Consider the following 18,712-nt stretch of genomic DNA (forward strand, 5'->3'; position numbering starts at 1 on the left):
CAATATGCTCCTTGTGCATCTACACTACAATGAAATATAAAATCAGCATTAAAAAAACACTTCACTTAAAGCCTTCATGCATAATGCATTATAAAAGTCTTCTTAATGCATTATATCTATTCATTAATAATCATGAACCAAGATGAAATGATTATAACACTTGAAATTTTTTGTCGCGTTTTAATGTGTTATATTTTTTAAAAGTGTAACAATGAAATAGATTAGTATTATAATGTAGTATAACTGTGGTTCCAGTTAATTATGAGATCATACAATGCATCATACATTGCATGACAATGCAAGGTTCATTACAGAGCAAATAAATTTTATAATGCATTATATATAGAGACTTTAAGTGTTACCAAAATCTGAACAAGGGAAACATTAATACAGACAGAAATACAACATCAGTGACCAAAAAACTAGCAAATGTAGGCACTCACCTTCACACATACAGGCAGGTTTCAGGATGTAACCACAGTTGCCGTTGCAATAAAATTTGGCTCTGTTGAGCTGCAGCACTCTGCCCTCTGTCTGGTAGTTCAAAGCCACTGCATAAAAGCCATCATAATTCAATGACTTCTACGATTAATATTTACAAGCATATCTCTGGTGGTAGGGGCCATTTCAGCAATTGAATGTACCCTTTTTATTATTAGTATTACTTGTAAATCCAGTAGTGTCTTCCAAGAATTCAATTATTTTCATATTAAATTAAAATACTAGAGCGTAGCAGTGAGCAGCAGGTTCCCAGTATGTTTCAGACACACTGTTTATTCTTGGTTTCTCCATTAAACAGAAATATTTGTTTGTGGGTGGACTGGCATACCCAGATGGCAGCCGGCGTTCCAGAAGGGCTGTGGGTTGAAGTTGCTGGAGTCCACGCGGTAAGGGGAGGGGTAGATTCGCGAGAGCTGACGCTGGTTGAATCGCATGAATTGCACTGTCTTCTGCTGCATTAACTGATGGGCCTTGGTCTCGCTCATTGAGGATACCTGCCAACCGCTGCTGCCCACTGCAACACAGCCCAACACACATGCATGACGTGAAAACATACACTGGCACATATTCACTGGACAGCAACCATGTGAACTGCTCAGAGCTGATCAGATGGAGCCATATGGAGGATGAGTGCCATTTAAAAAATAATGAAGGATCAGTTTATTCATTTGAAAAATATAAATTATACATAAGTAAAGAATCTTAGAGTGATTGGACAGATGCTACTGGAAGAGAGCTGAACTGGCCTGAATCATCAGTGTAGTGAACTTTAACTGAAAAATGACTTGAGAAACTATTTTCCCATTTTTAATACTGTAAAGCTGCACAATCTGTATTGTATAAAGCGGTATATAAATAAAGGTGACTTGACCTTACTTCATTGTGTAAGTGGCCCTCCATAAATAAATTGGGCCTAGGATACATTTTTCATCATTTTCATAATTCTGAATCTCACAGGAAGATTGAGGTATTCACATATATTTTCTGTTCTTCTCACCTTGTGCCTCAAAGTCTGGTGTGCCCACAGATTTTGTGTATACCAGATCAGAGAGTGCTCTTGATAACTTCATAGTTTTTTTCTTTCTGTTAAAACAGATTTCATTTACAGACATAAAATATGTAACCACATTTATGACAATATCTAAACCCACACGGCATGAGTGATTCTAACAGTACCTGCTGTGATGCACTGCTGCTTTAGACGCCCCACTCGAGCTCTCCTGATCTGTGTCCGTGTCCTCAAAACTGGAGGACTTCCTCAGTTTACTTGTCTTTTTCTATGGTGAACAGATGCAGCTGAGGTGATGCAGTGTCAATTAAGTCAACATGTCACATATATCATACAGTCAGCCGGTCTTTAGACGAAAATAAACTCTGAATTTATTACAGAGCTGAATGTAGTATTCCAGGGAGCCATATACATGTTATTATTTCATTCTGTATGAATAATTGATATAGGTAGAAGACAGATTTATTTTTCAGTGTGTGCAGTATCTTGTTATGAGAGGAAACTGTTTTTGGTTTAGTATGGGTCCGTATGCATAATGATATATAAGACTACCTTGCGTTTGGAGAAGCTCCCCATGAAAGATCTACCCTGACGTTTGCTGCCACCAACGTTGGCCTCGTCTCCTGTGTCAGTGCTGTCTTCTGCTTTTCCCTGTATTATAAAAAAGATGCATTAAATTGCTAAATATGGACAGGAATATATACATAAATGTATAAAATTATCATGACAGTAAATAAAAAAAAATATGTATATTTAAAATGTAATAGAAAAAAAAAAGATTTTTTAAATAATATTACATTAAATATTCTAAAAAAATATATAGTTCAGTATACAACTATAGTCAATATAGTTTTATAGTTTAGACTCGAGTGGAGGAGGGAGTAAAAAAAAGGCGTAAAACTGAGCAAAAGTATGCAATTTGTTGCAGTTCATATTAATATTGCTGAAAAATAAGATGCAATTCAGATAGACTGGAATGTAACTCAGTGATAGATTTACAACAGTAGAGCAGATACTTCAAATAAAACACAAATATCAGTTGTCACTCTATATCTGCTAATAACAAAGATTCAATTTAAATGCTAGTTTTATGATCCAAGCTTTGTAGTTTATGTTGTGGCATAACACAATGAAATGATGATTGAGAGATAAAATAAACATTTCTCAAAAGCCTGATGTACGATATAAACATTTTAACATGTTTTTTTTCAAATACATAGAATCAACTATAAATCAGATGACACAAGGCGTGTTGTAGATTGTGTACAATAGGTTTGTCAGCAACGTTTTTGCATAAATAGGAGAGATAGCAGATTTCTGACTTATTCTTTGACAACAACCAGTAGGTGGCGACAACAACCTATTCCTCCAAAATATACGTACAGTAAATGGGACTCTTCATGGAGAGCAGGATATATCTTGCTGGAACAATGACTCTCTTTAATATTTTTAATATTTTTAAAAAATAAATGAATAGCATATGGCCAATCTACGCATGCTTGCCTGTATCTCTGTACAGTAGGCCGTCAAGGACGGGGTGAGAAAAAAACCTCTGTGTGCAATCATGTGTCTTATGTCTAAGCCTCGAGTCAGTCCTTAAATAACCACACAGCACACATCTGTACAAGGACAAAACTAAGCTAATTAAAGCACTTGCTGAATTGTTGAAATGTAAGAGAACAGGTAAGACGGTGTTGTTCTATGATCATCATGGTAAATAAAAAAATCATCAGCTTGTTATACAGTAGGTCCATTTAGGTTATGATTATTTTCTGTCTGTCTGTCTAAATAAAAAGAGTAAATAATAGTGATTGAGTCAACAGTAAACAAACTACAGTACATCGATCTAAAGGCATTAACACAGAATAGAAACGAGAACACAATGCATTTTCCTGTAAATGTGGTAATGTTTCCTCTCCTGGAAAGGAGGGATTGACGTGTCTGTACAGGTGCTGTGGGTGAAGTACAGCATATTAACCTTCAGCGGTGATTTGTCAGGTTTTCCCGTCGGCGGCAGGGCTGCGATGGTAAAACTGTCCGGATCTTCCCGGTCACGAATCTTTGACTCCTTCATGAGGTTATCTAATTTTTTCTTTGCAACATTTTCCGCCTGCTTCCTGTTCATAGATGTCTGAAAAATGGAGACGGGGAGAGAAGTGAATTCGAACCGGCTTAAAATTAGCATTGTGAAAGCATCTGCAGGGATCATGATGGTCAAAACCATTCATCAAAATATCTAACTTAGTTTAATTTTACACACGGAGAAAAATTCACGCCATTTTACATTAAAAATCACGATTCAGAGAGTGGAGCTTTCATTCAAAATGCATGAGTCTTTGAGGATTCACTGAGAGCCTTTTGCATAAAGTACAATTGAAATGTCCTGCTAAAAGGACCTGACAGATGTAGAACCACCTGAAGAATTAAAGATACGTGTGAATCTCATTAAACTTTCAATAACTTGACCAGGTGATATTTCAGCATCAAATGAAAAGAAAGTAAAAAACAAATATATTTAGCATTAAGAAAATGAAGACTAACTATAGCACCATTAAAGGTATTGCATTTGCATTTGCAACATTATTTTCATGACAATTAAACATATTAAATCTCTTGAGCTGTTCAAAATTCTAACACACTACTCTTGCTTTTTTTTAATGCAATGCACTCGATTTCATCTTCTGTTTCCAGTGGTGAATGAACATTATCTACTATTAAAAAAACATTAATAAAAATAAATAAAATAACAATACGTACATCTCCATTCATCAGCTTACAGTCGTCCTCCATCTCATCGGCGCTGTCTTCATCAGACACGTCCCCCTCCTCTGCATTCTCATCTATATTTGGGGGCAGTTTTTTACCCTATGAGCAAACATACCGAAAACATGTCAATACAAGATACAAGTTTCTGGCCCTGGGCTCTTCTGGCACTAACAGCATCTTATAAGACAAAAACAACCCAGGGGACCCATCGCTACTTAAGTTGCTTTATCAGTAAATGCTATGATTGACTGGCACAGAACAGCACTCTTGATGTACTGACTGCAGAAATACAGCACTGACATTGACAGGGACATTAACAGAAAGAGACCAGCAGTAGACAGATGACAGAAATGGGTTAATCAATAGCGGTTAATCAATCAAACAATGTCTGACCCCAAAGAGTACTTTGTTCTAGTTATGTGCTGTCGTTTTCTACTATTATCAGCTGCATTAGCATACAGCCTGTGCGGAGCAATTTGTCAATACCATGGCCGGCCTAGTTTGCTCTGGTGGGAACGTCAGTATGTCTTCCAATTATAGCACCAACTCGCTTGCCCATCTACGGCCCAATTTTCAACCCTCACACTTTATTAAAAGAACAGGAGAGGGCTACACTTCAGCAAATAGATTTTATATCATTAAGACTCTCCTGTTTTGCTGCTCTTAAAGGTTTTCTGATAGAAAAAGACCAGCAACTGTGCAAAAAATGGACACTCATCTAAATGCAATGTTACTAAAATATCAAATAGTTATGCATTCATTATGATATTATTACTAAATTATTTGTAAATTGTTAAGGTCTTTACATGATATAGTAATTAATTTGTTATTTTGTGAATTCCTTTCACTCACCCTTTGGTAAAAGTTACAAATTATACAAAAACGGAGCACAATTTTTAGAGAAAAATAAGTAATACACCAAGCACCAAAACAATAAAACAACCATGGAAGAAATTAAAATGCACAATGAATAAAATAACCTATAGATTTGAGAGCATAGTACTACATTTGTAACGATTTGAAAAATGTTTTTAGTTTGCATAAATTTAAAGCTTATTTTTCAATATTCTATTCTAGAACTTTTAAGATTTTTAGTTAATTATACAGTATACTGTAGGTTTATAACTACAATTGAATTGGCATTACTTACCTAGAGGCTTATGATATCTTTAACAAAAATATGATGCTTCAAATTTGTGCTGTCAAACGATTAATCACATCCAAAATAAAAGTATTTGTTTTACATTATATATGTATGTGTACTGTGTATATTTATTATGTATATATAAACACGCACACATAGAGTATATATAGCTATATCTATATATTACATATATATCTATACAATATTTACATGTATATACATTTAAATATTTATATTCTTATATTTTATATTATATATAAACATTATACATATATAAACATATTTTTTCTTAAATACACTGTATGCATGCATGTGATATATATATATATACACACACACACACACACACACACACACACACACACACACACACACACACACACACACAATAAATACACACAGTACACACTCATATATTATGTAAAAAAAAACACTTATTTTGAATGTGATTAATCGTGATTAATCATTTGACAGCACTAAAACTTTTAATAATCTTTCATAAATCAATGCATGCACTGCACACACAATAACATCACCCAAGCTGTTTTACATAATGAATACATCTGACCATCATCTAAAAAATGACCATGGATTTGCTCCTTAGTGTTGATGTTAAAAGTTCAGATGGTTACCTTGATGAGTATTTTGCCTTTTAAGGCTTCAGGTGAAGGCAGAAGTCCAGACGGGTCGGCAGGGATGGAGAAGACGTCCAGTTTATCACCCAACACTTCAGTCAGATACTGAGCCATCTTCTTCTGCTGAGGGACGCTGCAGTGATTCTCAATGGACAGAATCACAGGAAACCTGAGGAAAGATCGTCACAGACACATTTACAGATCTACGATAATACTGAGTCTAAACGACTACAATTGCCATTAAACTGTCAGTTATTAAATAAAATATCTCATATTTAGCGGTTTTCTGTCAGACAATAATTCTGGAGGTTAAGGAATAAATATTTTCAGTGATTTCAGAATTTATTTCATACACTATTTGTGGAAAGCACAGACTATTTTTGGTACGAGAAACCTTGATACATTATCCATAAGTGAAAAACAGATCTGGAAGCTGCTGTAAATGTGCACTTTTACTGTCATTGAAGTTTATAAACCTAAACAAGCTCATGTGGCAAGCCAAATAGACACATGATAGACATATCACAGCCGACATTTGTGTGAGACTTTGTCTAAAATAGCTTATTGTTTCCTGCCTCAAGAACCCTTGATAGCGTTCAGCTTAATTGGATTATTACTTTAAGAAGCAACAACACCTCAAAGTCATAGCGATGGAGGAAACATGTAGTCAGTGTGAAATGTTCACACACCTCTGGACCTCCACTGTTTAACAGCGCTGTGTTCAGGCTCAGAGAATGAAATATTACAAAGAATTAACTGTCCTTCACTGCCAGCAGTCAGACGCATAAACCTTCAGGATTGAAACTTTAATGAAAGCTCAGACAGACTGCTGAGTAATAGTTTTCTTTAGAAGTCTCAAAAAAACAAAAAAAAAACCACAACTTTGCACCACAATGATATATCATGTGAGATTCTCTGTAATATAATATCCAATGAAGTAGATAAACGTGAAAATGATACCTTGAAAGCATGGTGCTCAAAGCAAAATATAATACCATATATTGAAGGAATTCACAAAAAAAAAAAAAAAACTTTAAATAGTTGAACTAAAATAGTAATATATATTTTTAATTTTAAAATAGTAAAAAAATAAATACATAGCAACTGAATCAGCTCTTAAAATCATCTATGTAATTTGTTTTCACAGATACTGAAAATGTTCAATTATTTACATTTTACTACTTGAAATAAATAAAATAAAATAATCAACATGAACAACCTTGCAAAGTCCTATATTTGTAGTTAATAATAATAATAATAATAATTATATTTTCTCAATCATAGTAAATACATTTTCTAAAATAATAATTATAATTATTATTATTAATTAAAATTGTAAAAAATAATGAATGGTTGTTATGCTCATTGGTTGGCCAATTCTAATCTGAGAAATCTGGTTTATCACACTAATCAGCTGTTTATATCTCAGTCGACTAATATCTACTGTGCTGAATCAATTAATATCTGATGCAGCCGGTGTCTCCTACTGGGTTTTGATGAATGCGTATTTGTTGATGGTTTCGATAACATCTTTAAAGAGGATTTTGGAAGTCAGGGTGTAGCCATGATGTACGATTGGTTCTCCATCCTGTCCATCCCAGCAATCCACTGAAGCATGATGATAAAGAACAAACAACAACAACAACAAAAAAGTTTTAATTGATAAAATACATTTAAAATTCATTCATATTTTATAATTAAAATAAATGTTTTAATGAATCATTGATATTTTTCCATTGCATTTCTAAACAAAGCTAAAGCATAAAAAAAAAAAAAATCATGCATACTGTAGAACTGCGAAATGCACACCCTCTGATCCACTAACTGTTTAGGAAGAAGCATCAAAAGACACTGGGAAATCTGGCCCATCTCACCTTCCACACATCTGCAGCCGGCCTGCAGCACCCAGGCGTACATATCCACCCGAGACTGGGACATGAGCTGGTCGCCCATCAGGTAGGTGTTGTGGGAGGAAGCGATGAAGTAGTTATTGAGAGGCTGTTTCATGTCCTGGTTCACCTCGTAATGCTCAGGGTTGAAGATGTCCCCAGCAGGACTGCGCATGTAATTCGTAAAACCTGTGCGGTACAGTGAGAGGTGATTGTGAACTCCTGTCATAGATCACCAGTAACTAAATTCAAAGTGGTTAATACAAATCAATCAACATTTAATTGCTAGTGGAATTGCAAATAAACAGAAGTTTTCAGTGTTGTTGTTTTTTTTTTGACAAAACTTTGACTACAAATCCCTGCAATGGGACCCTGCAAGGGACTCACAATAAGAATCCTCTGCTATCTAGACTTAAAAAATGTGGGCGATGAAACAAACACCGCAGTTGTTGAGTTACAGAGCGCAGGCTTTTTGAGTCCTCAACAGGAGAGAGCGGTTCTCAGCGCCGCTGCCACCTCCGAACGATTGTATACATTTTATTTTATTTATAAACTGTTTACTGTGCTGTAAATTGTAGTATTTTATGCAACGAGACAAAAAAGCTGCGTCGGCATGATGGAAACGCCTTTTGTCTTGCATAACATAAATGGATTTTATTGGTTATAGTTCTGAGTTTAAGTGAATTTGGCGTTAAAATTTGTTCTCTCATCTCAGTATTGTTTGTTTACGGGCAGGTTCTGGAGTCAGTCACGGCATCTCTCATCTACGAGTGAAACTTGAACACCAGCCCTTTGCCTGCTCAGATTTCAGTGACTGGCACGAGGATTAGCACTATTTCGGTGACTACAGGGAATGGTTGAATACACTTAAATTAAAATGCTACTTTTAAATACGATATTTTTTTATGTCTAAAATGCTTGTTAAACGAGTTTAAATGTATGTTATATAGTAAACTTTGCTGCATTCACCCAAATAAATTCAATTTGTCTTGTATTTTGTCCATGTGCTCCTGCTTAATAAATGTTCATCTTTTGATTATTGGGGTTTCTTCTAGTAATTCTGTGTGGGTGTTTTTAATTTCCAGTCCATTTTAAGCCAACAATATTATAATTTTTAAACAATAGTCAAAATAACCCAGCATGTGTTTTAAGCAATATTTAACCAGCACAGGTTTGCTAAATAACCCAAGTTGGGTTGTTTTTAAGTCAGAATTTTTTTAGAGCGTATTCGCGTTTCATAGCTCTGTATTCTAGATATTGTGTACAAATTACTCACGGGTAAATAATTTCAGCAACAACATTTTTACATTAAAAACTTAGACAAATAGACCTTCATCAGGGCAGTGCCATATTTTATTTAAGACAGGACAGAAAACAAGACTGTGAGCTGTAAGCTTCTATAATGAAAAGTCTTTCTGAAAAAAAAGACAAAACTTTATAGAACAGTTTTGAACATTATTGAGAGTTGATGAAAATTCTTTATAGAGTACATGATAATTCTGTTTCAGCCTTGTTTTCATCCATCAATTCAATATGATATTAACTTATCTCAATGGATCTTTTTCACATTTTTCAGAAGCGCATGTCATCACCATTGGGTGAAGTTCAATAGTGGTGAACACAAACAAACAACAAATGAAATTTTTGTGGTTCTCATTTTCCCTAGCTCCAAAATGAAACAATCTACGATACCGATGAAATCTCTGACATTGGTCAGAGAAGAGAAAAATGTCAAATTTGCCGTCACTCAGCCATTGTATCACTCACACTCATGCAGAGTAACTCTGTAACTCAATGCTAAAGTAATAAAACACAACATATAGTGTAATAAATGAAGATATTAAAAACATCACAGTCCATGAAAAGGATCCGTTGAATGGATTTCTACTGACAGTAAACGTGAACATGTGAACTCCCAGAAGGAAACTTTCAGCAAATACATTTCAGACATAAGAAGTGCATACCGTCAATACCCAGGACACCCAGAGTCTGGTTTTCAGGACAAGGCTCAAACTTGGCCACAATTTCGAGGCAGTGCTCCTTTGAGACATTTGTCATCTGAAACGCAAACAAACAGTAAAGAAAGATGAACAGGAGAACGATTAAACACTTACAGTGCATTCAAAACAGCTATTATACAGCCATCTAATTAATCCAAAACCACTTTTATTCAGATTACATACGAAATATGTGATAGATAAGAGGACGGGGAGCCATGCTCACACAGCTAGCCCATCTCTGCTCTGTGGCGTCCGACAGCTGCCGTTTTAATGGACTGATTAGTCAATGAGATTCCCGTCCATGCCAATCAGTGTCAGGTCTTTCCTCCAGCTAATGCTGCGGATACCAGATCGCAGTAAACCACGCAGCACATCAACACTCTCGCTAAAGATTAGCTGCTGCTGGAACTTAAATGGATTGCTCTACTTTGTTCTCAGCTTTTTTTCTCAGTCCATTAAGAAAGTAACGACGGTGTTTGATGAGTGCCACTTTTTTTGCTGGTAACTACTTGAGGGAAATGAGACTGAAGTGTTATCGAGAAGAAAAGGACACTCTGAGTGCTACCATTTGCTTGAAATGCTTATTTTTCTCATTCTACATAGTTCGTGGTGGGCTTTTTGTGTTTTTAATTTCAATTTGACTACATGCTAGTGCATTATAATGCCGCATTTCAACTTGTAATGAGATTTTAATGACCGCCTGAAACATTATATTAGCATTTTGTCAACCATTGCTTGAAACACCACTTGAATCAAACATCATGTGGATTTGTAATATGAAAATTCACCACTAGAGGTATGCAAATGAAGTTACTAATGAACAGCAATATAACACACACTTTTTAACAGATCAATTCATTTGAGATGACTGCAAGTTCATTGTGATTTCATTTTAAATCACGAATCAGTTTAGAGTCCAGAGGCATCCTTCAAAATATGTGCATATAGTCATAATAAATTTTAACATATAATAATTTCCCAGTTGTTTTTGTAAATAATTTATAAAACTGAAAAATGTTAATGGGTAGCTGATGCATGACATTTTCATTTGCATTTTTATCACCTCTTCTTCTTCACTGCTGTGGTGTGGATTTTTATTAAAAGTACAAACTTTGTAGTCCCTCAATGAGGAGGAGCTGAGAACGAATCTAAAGTATAAGTGAAAAAATGACTCACGCTTAATGCACTGTCAAACCAGTGTTCATTTTTTAACCATTAATAATAACTTGATTCCTCAGTTGACAACATGTAGATGAGAAGGTACAAATTTATTCCAAAAAGATGTCTAAATTAACAAGGTCACTCATTCATGAAATTCATAAACACTGCAAGTGTATATTTAATTTTTTAGTGTCAATGACCTGTTAATGTAGTCTTAGTGTTTCAGGCGACTAATAAAAATTCAAATAAAGCTTAAGCCGCTGCCCTTAGCAACGCTTTCTTGAATTCTCTGCTGCTCTTCAAAGTTTTCCAAGCATGCTGTTTTCAGCTGTTCTTCGCCTTAACATGCTTCACAGTATTTGTCATACAGTGGATTTTTCCCACAAAACACACCTCACCTTTTGTTCGGTCTCGAGGAAGCGTTTGAGGTCGTCTGTGTCCAGGTGGTCTTTATGGTTGCTGTAGGTGAGCATCAGCAGGTACAGATCGCGCCGCGTTGACATCATCTTATAGAAAGAGCAGAACTCCTCAAATCCCAAAGTGCCCTGGTTGTCATCAGTGTCTGCCTCCTAAAGGTCAGTGATGAAGGAAGACTGAGATTGAGATCAGTGAGATGGAAAACTACAGAGAGTGTTATTAAGACCTTAAATGATCAATTTAGCATTTGCCAAAAAATAAATAAATAACATGAAAAATAAAGGTGAGGCAAATAGTTTGCCTTTACATGAAAGTCATTAATTGGATGAAGGCTTGTTTTATCGGGTCATAGAACACTGTGTCATTGAGGTAGACATTTACCGAAACAAAACAAGAAGTCTAGCAGAAGGTCCATGCTGTACTTTTCCATACAACAAAAGCATAAAAGTCCAAGGGCTATCAGTTACAATCTTTAGAGTAGCCTAAATGACTCATGTGTGATATTCCAGACCAGGTCTTCTGAAGACATGAGGAGTTTGAGTCATTATACTGTATATAGATCAGTGAAGCAAACTCCTCATAAAAGATGACATTTTTAGATTTTATTTTGGATAAAAAATATGGGAAGACTATTTTTAAGGACCGATTCTCACTATTAACTAGCATGCATATTACTAGTGTATTGGCTGTTTATTAGTACTTAGGACATATTAACGCCTTATTGTGCATGACCATATATTAAGTCCCTTAATTACACTGTACCCAATACCTAAACATAGCAACTTCCCCACTAACTATTAATAAGCAGCAAATTATGAGCTTATTAAGGCAAAAAACGTAGTTAATGGTAACACTTTATTTTAGCGTCTCGTAACTAGCTCCTTATTAAGATTGCATGCATATTTCTAGAATATTAGCCAATTATTATTATTAAGCACATATTAATGCCTTATTCTACATCCCTAATCCTACCCAATACCTAAATTTATCAACTACCTTTCTAACTATTAATAAGCAGTAAATTAGGAGTTTATTGAAGGAAAAGTTTATAGTGAATGTGTTCCCTATTCTAAAGTGTTACCTAGTTAAATTATAGAGAGAATTGGACCTTACAATAAAGTGTGACCAAAAATAATCCTCCTCATACCTGAAACCGAATACAGTCAGACTTTGACTTCAGTGTGTTATAAGCCTCAACACAGACACTGCCATGCTTTTATGTAAAGATCACTTTCAGTACATATTCTAATACATATTTTGCATATTTTACCATTACTTTCTATTGTATGTTCTTTCTAAAAAATCCCCTTAGTCCAAAGGGTTTATGAACATTAACCATTTTAGTTAACATTTAAATATTTAGTTGAACTTCAGTAAAACAGTAATGCACAGCTATGGGTAGATATGCTTGCTAATGCCGGATTTCAGTCACTGATCACTGCTTCTAACGGAAGATAAACCAGCAGCTCTTCAATCAACTGCAGAAACAGCTCATTCAACAGCAGCAACCCACTGTCACAATTAAACCCCCGCCACGCTGAGAAACCAGAGCCTAGAAAACAACAGTGCCTCCACATCTCCTGCAGCTCTCAGCCCATAGGAGCCCAGAAGTGTTTTCTCAGCTCAGTGAATCCTGGGCTCAGACGCCGGCGCTGATCCAGAGAGCTGCTGAGTCAAACACACACACAAAGGCTTGCGGTGAACCGAGGCGTGGAGGATGTAATAAACCCGGAGCTCAGCGCCTGAGAATTGCTGCTTTATGGAGAGAAGTGTGAAAACAGGTCACAAACACTGAAGCTGCTCAGGAGAGCTTCCTCCGAGGAGCTGACCTCACTTCCTCTGAGTGGATCTAAACTATGCTCCTTTTAAATGTAACTAAACTGAATCAAATACATAATTTATAACAATAAGTTGCTAATGTATTCTGAGTTGTTGCTAGGTTAATAACAGACTCATGTTAAAAGCCATGCCCCTCGGATATGCTAGTCCCTAGATATATATCAGAATATAAATCTCTTATTTTATTGTTTGCCAGGTAAAGATCACATGTCCAAAAGTTAACAAAAAAGACAGCACACATTCACATTAACCACACAAGGTTTGATTAATATTAAAGTCAGGTTGAATATGTAGGTTTAGGGATTTGTTTAAATCACTTACCTTAAATATAATAATTGATGCCTGACTACTACTGCTAATAATGCTAAAATACAATTAAAATATTATATAATACATTTTATAAAACAACTTAAGGTTTGGGATTAATAAAGATAAAGAAAAAAAAAATCCAGAACACAGTGTGCCGAGAATCACACAGGTTAATTGTGAGGTGAAGCCAGAGAAATCAGGGCCAAAGACTACAGGTGAAAAACACACTCAACATCACACTCTGTTGTTGGATAGCAGGGCCAGATTGCCCCCCTGTGGTTTACTGTGTCTTACACTAAAGGCCATCTGTGTCCATTTACAGCAGATGGGATGGACGCTGATGAAGTGTGAAGCTTAGTGACCTGCAAACAGCTGATGTGAGGTCTCAACCACATACTAACACACAGTAATCCGGACAGCCTGGAAAAATGGAGCAGAGTGGAGCCATACAGTACGCAACATAAGAAGAGCATGGTTTGGCCCAGAGAGAGAAAAAAAAACTAGCATAACTGAATAGCATAACTGTAGATGATACAGGACAACTGTCTCATGCACATGCATGCATGCATGCAAAAAAAAAAAAAATACCAAGCTCTGATTTACAGGTGTTAGGATGCATAGTTTGTTGATGCTTGAAATGATCTAAAAAATTTGCATCTTCTAATTGGATCTGGTGAAGAGATTTTGGTGTAGTCAGGATCAAACATTTCTGCTGTTTTTTGACGGGATCTAACAATGTAAAAAGTATTTAAACTGGTTGGTCACTTCACGTGTCAGTCAGACTAACTGGGTGAATAATAATAATATAATTGACCAGAATAATCAACAATGTGACCAGTCTCAGAAAACCCACAAAATGTACTGATGGTTTAAGATTGCATAAGGAAAAGACGCGCATTAAACAGTCATTAAACAGTTTGTGGTATCTTTCCAAATGCTGTACTTTTAAAAGTTGATTTGGCAGATGGCTATTATCAACCAATACCAATGAGAAGCAGATCATAATGGCTCACCTTAAACATCTGTTTGACTTTCTGTCTGGGCAGGTTGACATTGAGCTTGTGCAGGAGCTGCAGCACTTCACTGATGCTCAGGCAGCCGTCTCCGTTCTTATCAGCCTCTGTGAAGGTCTGCTTCAGCCATGTGAGGGGTAGAGTTAAGGGTCTGAGAACAGCACAGAACGGTAAAACACCTGCACTAACAACAAACATGTCAGACGCCATTTCATCACGACAAGCAGTTAAATGGCTAGAAGTGAAGTTGCAGGTTTACTAAAAAATGTCCAGTAGTGTGACAACAGCCCAAATGCTCTTAACTTACTTAAAACTGCGTAGCTTTTTAAGTAACAATCAACGTTTTCCAAAAAAGTAGCAGTTTAGCATGAAGAGGTACATCACTATTCTCTCATTCACTTTATTCTAAGGGAAGAAGATTCAATAACTTGACGGTAGTGAATTTTTATGAAAGGTAGCTTGACTGTAGCTACATTTATAAAAAAGCCAGTTTGATGGTAAGTGACTACTTCATTACTACTAAAAAATAGAAGTAGCTTGTAGTTTAGAAGTTTCAAAGTAGCGACCCTAACAGGGAATTAGGTGTGTGCAATATTTGTTGTCTATGATAATATTGTAATTGTTGTTTTAACAATATGCAAGCTGACATTATCAAGTATGTCACTCACTTTGCACGTCTTGAGAGTCCAAAAGCATTTAAAGCATTATGATGCTTATTAGAATAGAATGCAGTTAGAATGCCCCCATAATTCAAGTAAAGCAAAAACTATCCCTGTATAGGCTTTTTTTTATATGTGACCCTGGACCACAAAACCAGTCTTATGTCGCTGGGGTATATTTGTAGCAATAGCAAAAAAAACATTGTATGGGTCAAAATGATTGTTTTTTCTTTTAGGCCAAAAATCATTCGAATATTAAGTAAAGATCATGTTCCATGAAGTTATTTATTTCCTACCGTAAATATATAAAAACTTATTTTTTTATTAGTAATATGCATTGCTTAATTTGGAAAACTTTTTAAGGCAATTTTTTTGCACCCTCAGATTCCAGATTTTCAAATAGTTGTATCTCGGCCAAAATTTTTCTTATCATAACAAACCAATGGAAACGTCAATGGAAAGCTTATTTATTGAGGAAAAAAATAATAAAAAATGTACACTTATCCAAAGTACACTTACACATATTTATAAGATATAAAAGTGTTAAGTAGTATCACTCCAGCAAGAGTACCAGCTGTTTTCCTGAATATTAGCATGTGAGCGAATGTGATATTAACTTTATACAACAGTTAAAAAAAGATGAATTTAATATTGAGTGAGTTACACTCAATATTGAAAATACTGTTATAAAAATTACTGTTTTTTTCTGTTTTGCCACTAAAAATATTTCCAAACAAAGACAAAGCAAAACTTCTGCATGTCTCTGAGCAACAGTGAATTAATCTGTTTTAGAATAAATCATTTGAGTCAGTGATTCAATAATCCATTCATAAAGACAGCCACCTGCTTCGTTTCTACATGAAGTATTTTGGTTGCTTCAATGAATCACTAATTAATCACTCATTAAGCCAGAGGCTTGCTGCCACCTACTGGCAGTTTTAGTGTCATATTCAGGCTATCAATTTTTACCTATCATCTGTTCCCGGGGAATCCAAACCCCAACCTTGCGCTTGATAGCGCAATGCTCTACCAATTGAGCTACAGGAATGCACTGTAAATCGCTTTGGACAAAAGCGTCTGCTAAATGCATTAATTTAATTTAATTTAATTTAATTTAATTTAATTTAATTTAATTTAATTTAATTTAATTTAATTTAATTTAATTTAATTTAATTTAATTTAATTTAATTTAATTTATCCATGACAGGCCTAAACCAGCCAAGGTACCAGATAAAAAATATTGTTCAATTATCGATTTCCAAAAAAAAAATCACAAAAATATCAATATATCACTTTTTTTTTCCAATATCGCACACCCCTGCAGGGAATCGAACTCTTCTGACAGTTTCAATGTGCTCATGTTTCCTAACCTACTAAAAATCTGAGTAATAGTAAGACAGATAGTGTCAACTTCATTGAGTTTCTGGAATGGGAGCTCCATCAGGAAGGATATTGGTCACGAGTGCGTTGTCGTTTGGCCAGACTGTCTTCATCGCTGATGCCGGCCATAAGGTACTTAAGGCCAGTAATCCAGGTGCGAGCTTCTTCTCCTTTACCTGACACCAGGTCAAGGGACTCCATGTGCTCACCATAGTAGATGCTGAAGCAGCAGTTGGGATCAAAGCTACCGTCGGCATACCGCTGGAAGATCTCCGACTGCTTCCCCTCACTCACCTCCCGAATGGAGTCGATTGAGACTGTGAGGAGAAGAAAAAACACTGCAATAGGCACCGGGAAGCTAAAGAGATGACATTTACACTATAATCCTGAGGTGTTCATTAACATTTTACTTTCCTCCAAGCTGCAAAATTCACAAAGAAACATCATCTCGCATCAAGATCCCGATGCTATGAATGTGTGTAATGAAGTCTCTCAAGAACAGATTATGTAAATGAGAAGAGCAGATGGCTACCTCAAATTAAACACTCTCTAACGCCAATGTAGACCATCTAGAAACATTGAATTCATCAATTTGTGCTCATTAAGACTTGTCTGCCGAGAGCAGCCACATCTGAACGGCATGCTATACTAGCACATTCCTCAAAAACAAGTCCAAATAACTACTGGAGTGACATCTGATTCAACACATGCCCCTCGTCTAACATACATTTTTGAGATGCCTCAGCATATTCGGATGGGCTTTTAGACAAATAAACACAACATATATGTTAATTACTCTCTAGAATACTTGATTCTGATTGGTCAGTCATGGCTTTCTGTATATTCCAGTCAAATATTCTTGTATAATGATGCTAAACTGCAAACTGTACTATACAAATAGTCAACAATGCAGTTAAGAAAGAAAGATAAACAACAAAGTCCATTAAAGAAATATAAGATGGAAGGAAGATATGGAGTCATTTTACAAATATTCATCTTTTTGTCCATATGTCTTTATGCACAATTTTTTTTCAAAAAGATAGTTTGATTGTGATTTAAATACCTAAAACTTAAGTGAAACTTCCTGTAAAAAGCATAAAAAGTGCAATTAGTGTGTGATTTCCAGTAGAAGACATCTAGGCTAATAAATAATGCAGATGGAGGTGGTAGCAAACACTCTTAAGATAATCTTATTGTTGCACACTGTCAACATATTTGGTATCATTTGGAGTCCCTATGAATCCTTATATAGATTCAAAGTTCTCTAATGAGCCTCACGAGCAGTTTTTTTTAGCATGAATCAACTGGTGCATGTTTGCCCTCAGTGAGGCGACTGCAATCTTTCCGTTTAAGACTGATGAATAATTGAGGCAACTTAAGAAGCTGATTAATTCCCTGGGCTGCGGTGGATTGTAGGGACTCTGAACTTTATCCCCCCTTGCGAGACACAATGAGCGCTGTCATTTAGACATGAATCATCGGCTGTGCTACTGAAGTAACGTTCCCCTGTGAGGCGTGATGTCAATAACTCATGCGAGTCGAGGACACCCTCAGGAAATAGAAAAGGCAAGTGAGGCAGGTCGCTGTAATCTATTCCAGTCATATGCATGACAGTTAGAGCCATCAAATTATATTTAAATCACCAAATGCAACACACATGCAGAAGTATTCCATTTTTGAATGCTCCTCATGAGGGGAAAAATCACAAAAGAAATCTGAATTTTTTTCTTCAGTCTTTCTGTGTGTTTCAAAGGACTTATTCAAAAATGTCCCAAACTTTGCTCAGGTTCTATCACCTCTGCACTCATTGGGGATCTCAAACAGTTTTCGCCAAATTAAAGGCGACACTTAAATGAGATATGTGAGAAACTCAGCTCTATATTTCTTTGCGGCCCGGTGAAACACACCAATTTGAAAAACTAATGGAATGCATAGTCGATATTAAAAACTGGATGACGAGTAATTTCTTACTGCTAAATTCTGAAAAAAC

At 35.7% G+C, this 18,712-nt stretch overlaps 1 protein-coding gene across 1 annotated transcript in view; it reads right to left on the minus strand.

The window, feature by feature from the left end:
• LOC132097394 (1-phosphatidylinositol 4,5-bisphosphate phosphodiesterase eta-2-like) overlaps window positions 1-18,712 on the minus strand; it is a 130,183-nt gene that overhangs the window by 22,863 nt on the left and 88,608 nt on the right. The window contains exons 4-17 of the mRNA XM_059503069.1: window positions 16,794-17,039; window positions 14,684-14,811; window positions 11,504-11,674; window positions 9,909-10,002; window positions 7,930-8,133; window positions 7,543-7,663; window positions 6,053-6,224; window positions 4,268-4,375; window positions 3,489-3,641; window positions 2,063-2,161; window positions 1,678-1,778; window positions 1,499-1,584; window positions 830-1,015; window positions 444-551 (exon numbers count right to left, since the gene is read on the minus strand). Coding sequence (XP_059359052.1) covers window positions 444-551; window positions 830-1,015; window positions 1,499-1,584; window positions 1,678-1,778; window positions 2,063-2,161; window positions 3,489-3,641; window positions 4,268-4,375; window positions 6,053-6,224; window positions 7,543-7,663; window positions 7,930-8,133; window positions 9,909-10,002; window positions 11,504-11,674; window positions 14,684-14,811; window positions 16,794-17,039 — 1,977 coding nt within the window. The remainder of the gene's footprint in view (window positions 1-443; window positions 552-829; window positions 1,016-1,498; window positions 1,585-1,677; window positions 1,779-2,062; window positions 2,162-3,488; window positions 3,642-4,267; window positions 4,376-6,052; window positions 6,225-7,542; window positions 7,664-7,929; window positions 8,134-9,908; window positions 10,003-11,503; window positions 11,675-14,683; window positions 14,812-16,793; window positions 17,040-18,712) is intronic.

The sequence above is a fragment of the Carassius carassius genome, chromosome 21 (genome assembly GCF_963082965.1).
Source record: "Carassius carassius chromosome 21, fCarCar2.1, whole genome shotgun sequence".
NCBI classification, from domain to species: domain Eukaryota; kingdom Metazoa; phylum Chordata; class Actinopteri; order Cypriniformes; family Cyprinidae; genus Carassius; species Carassius carassius.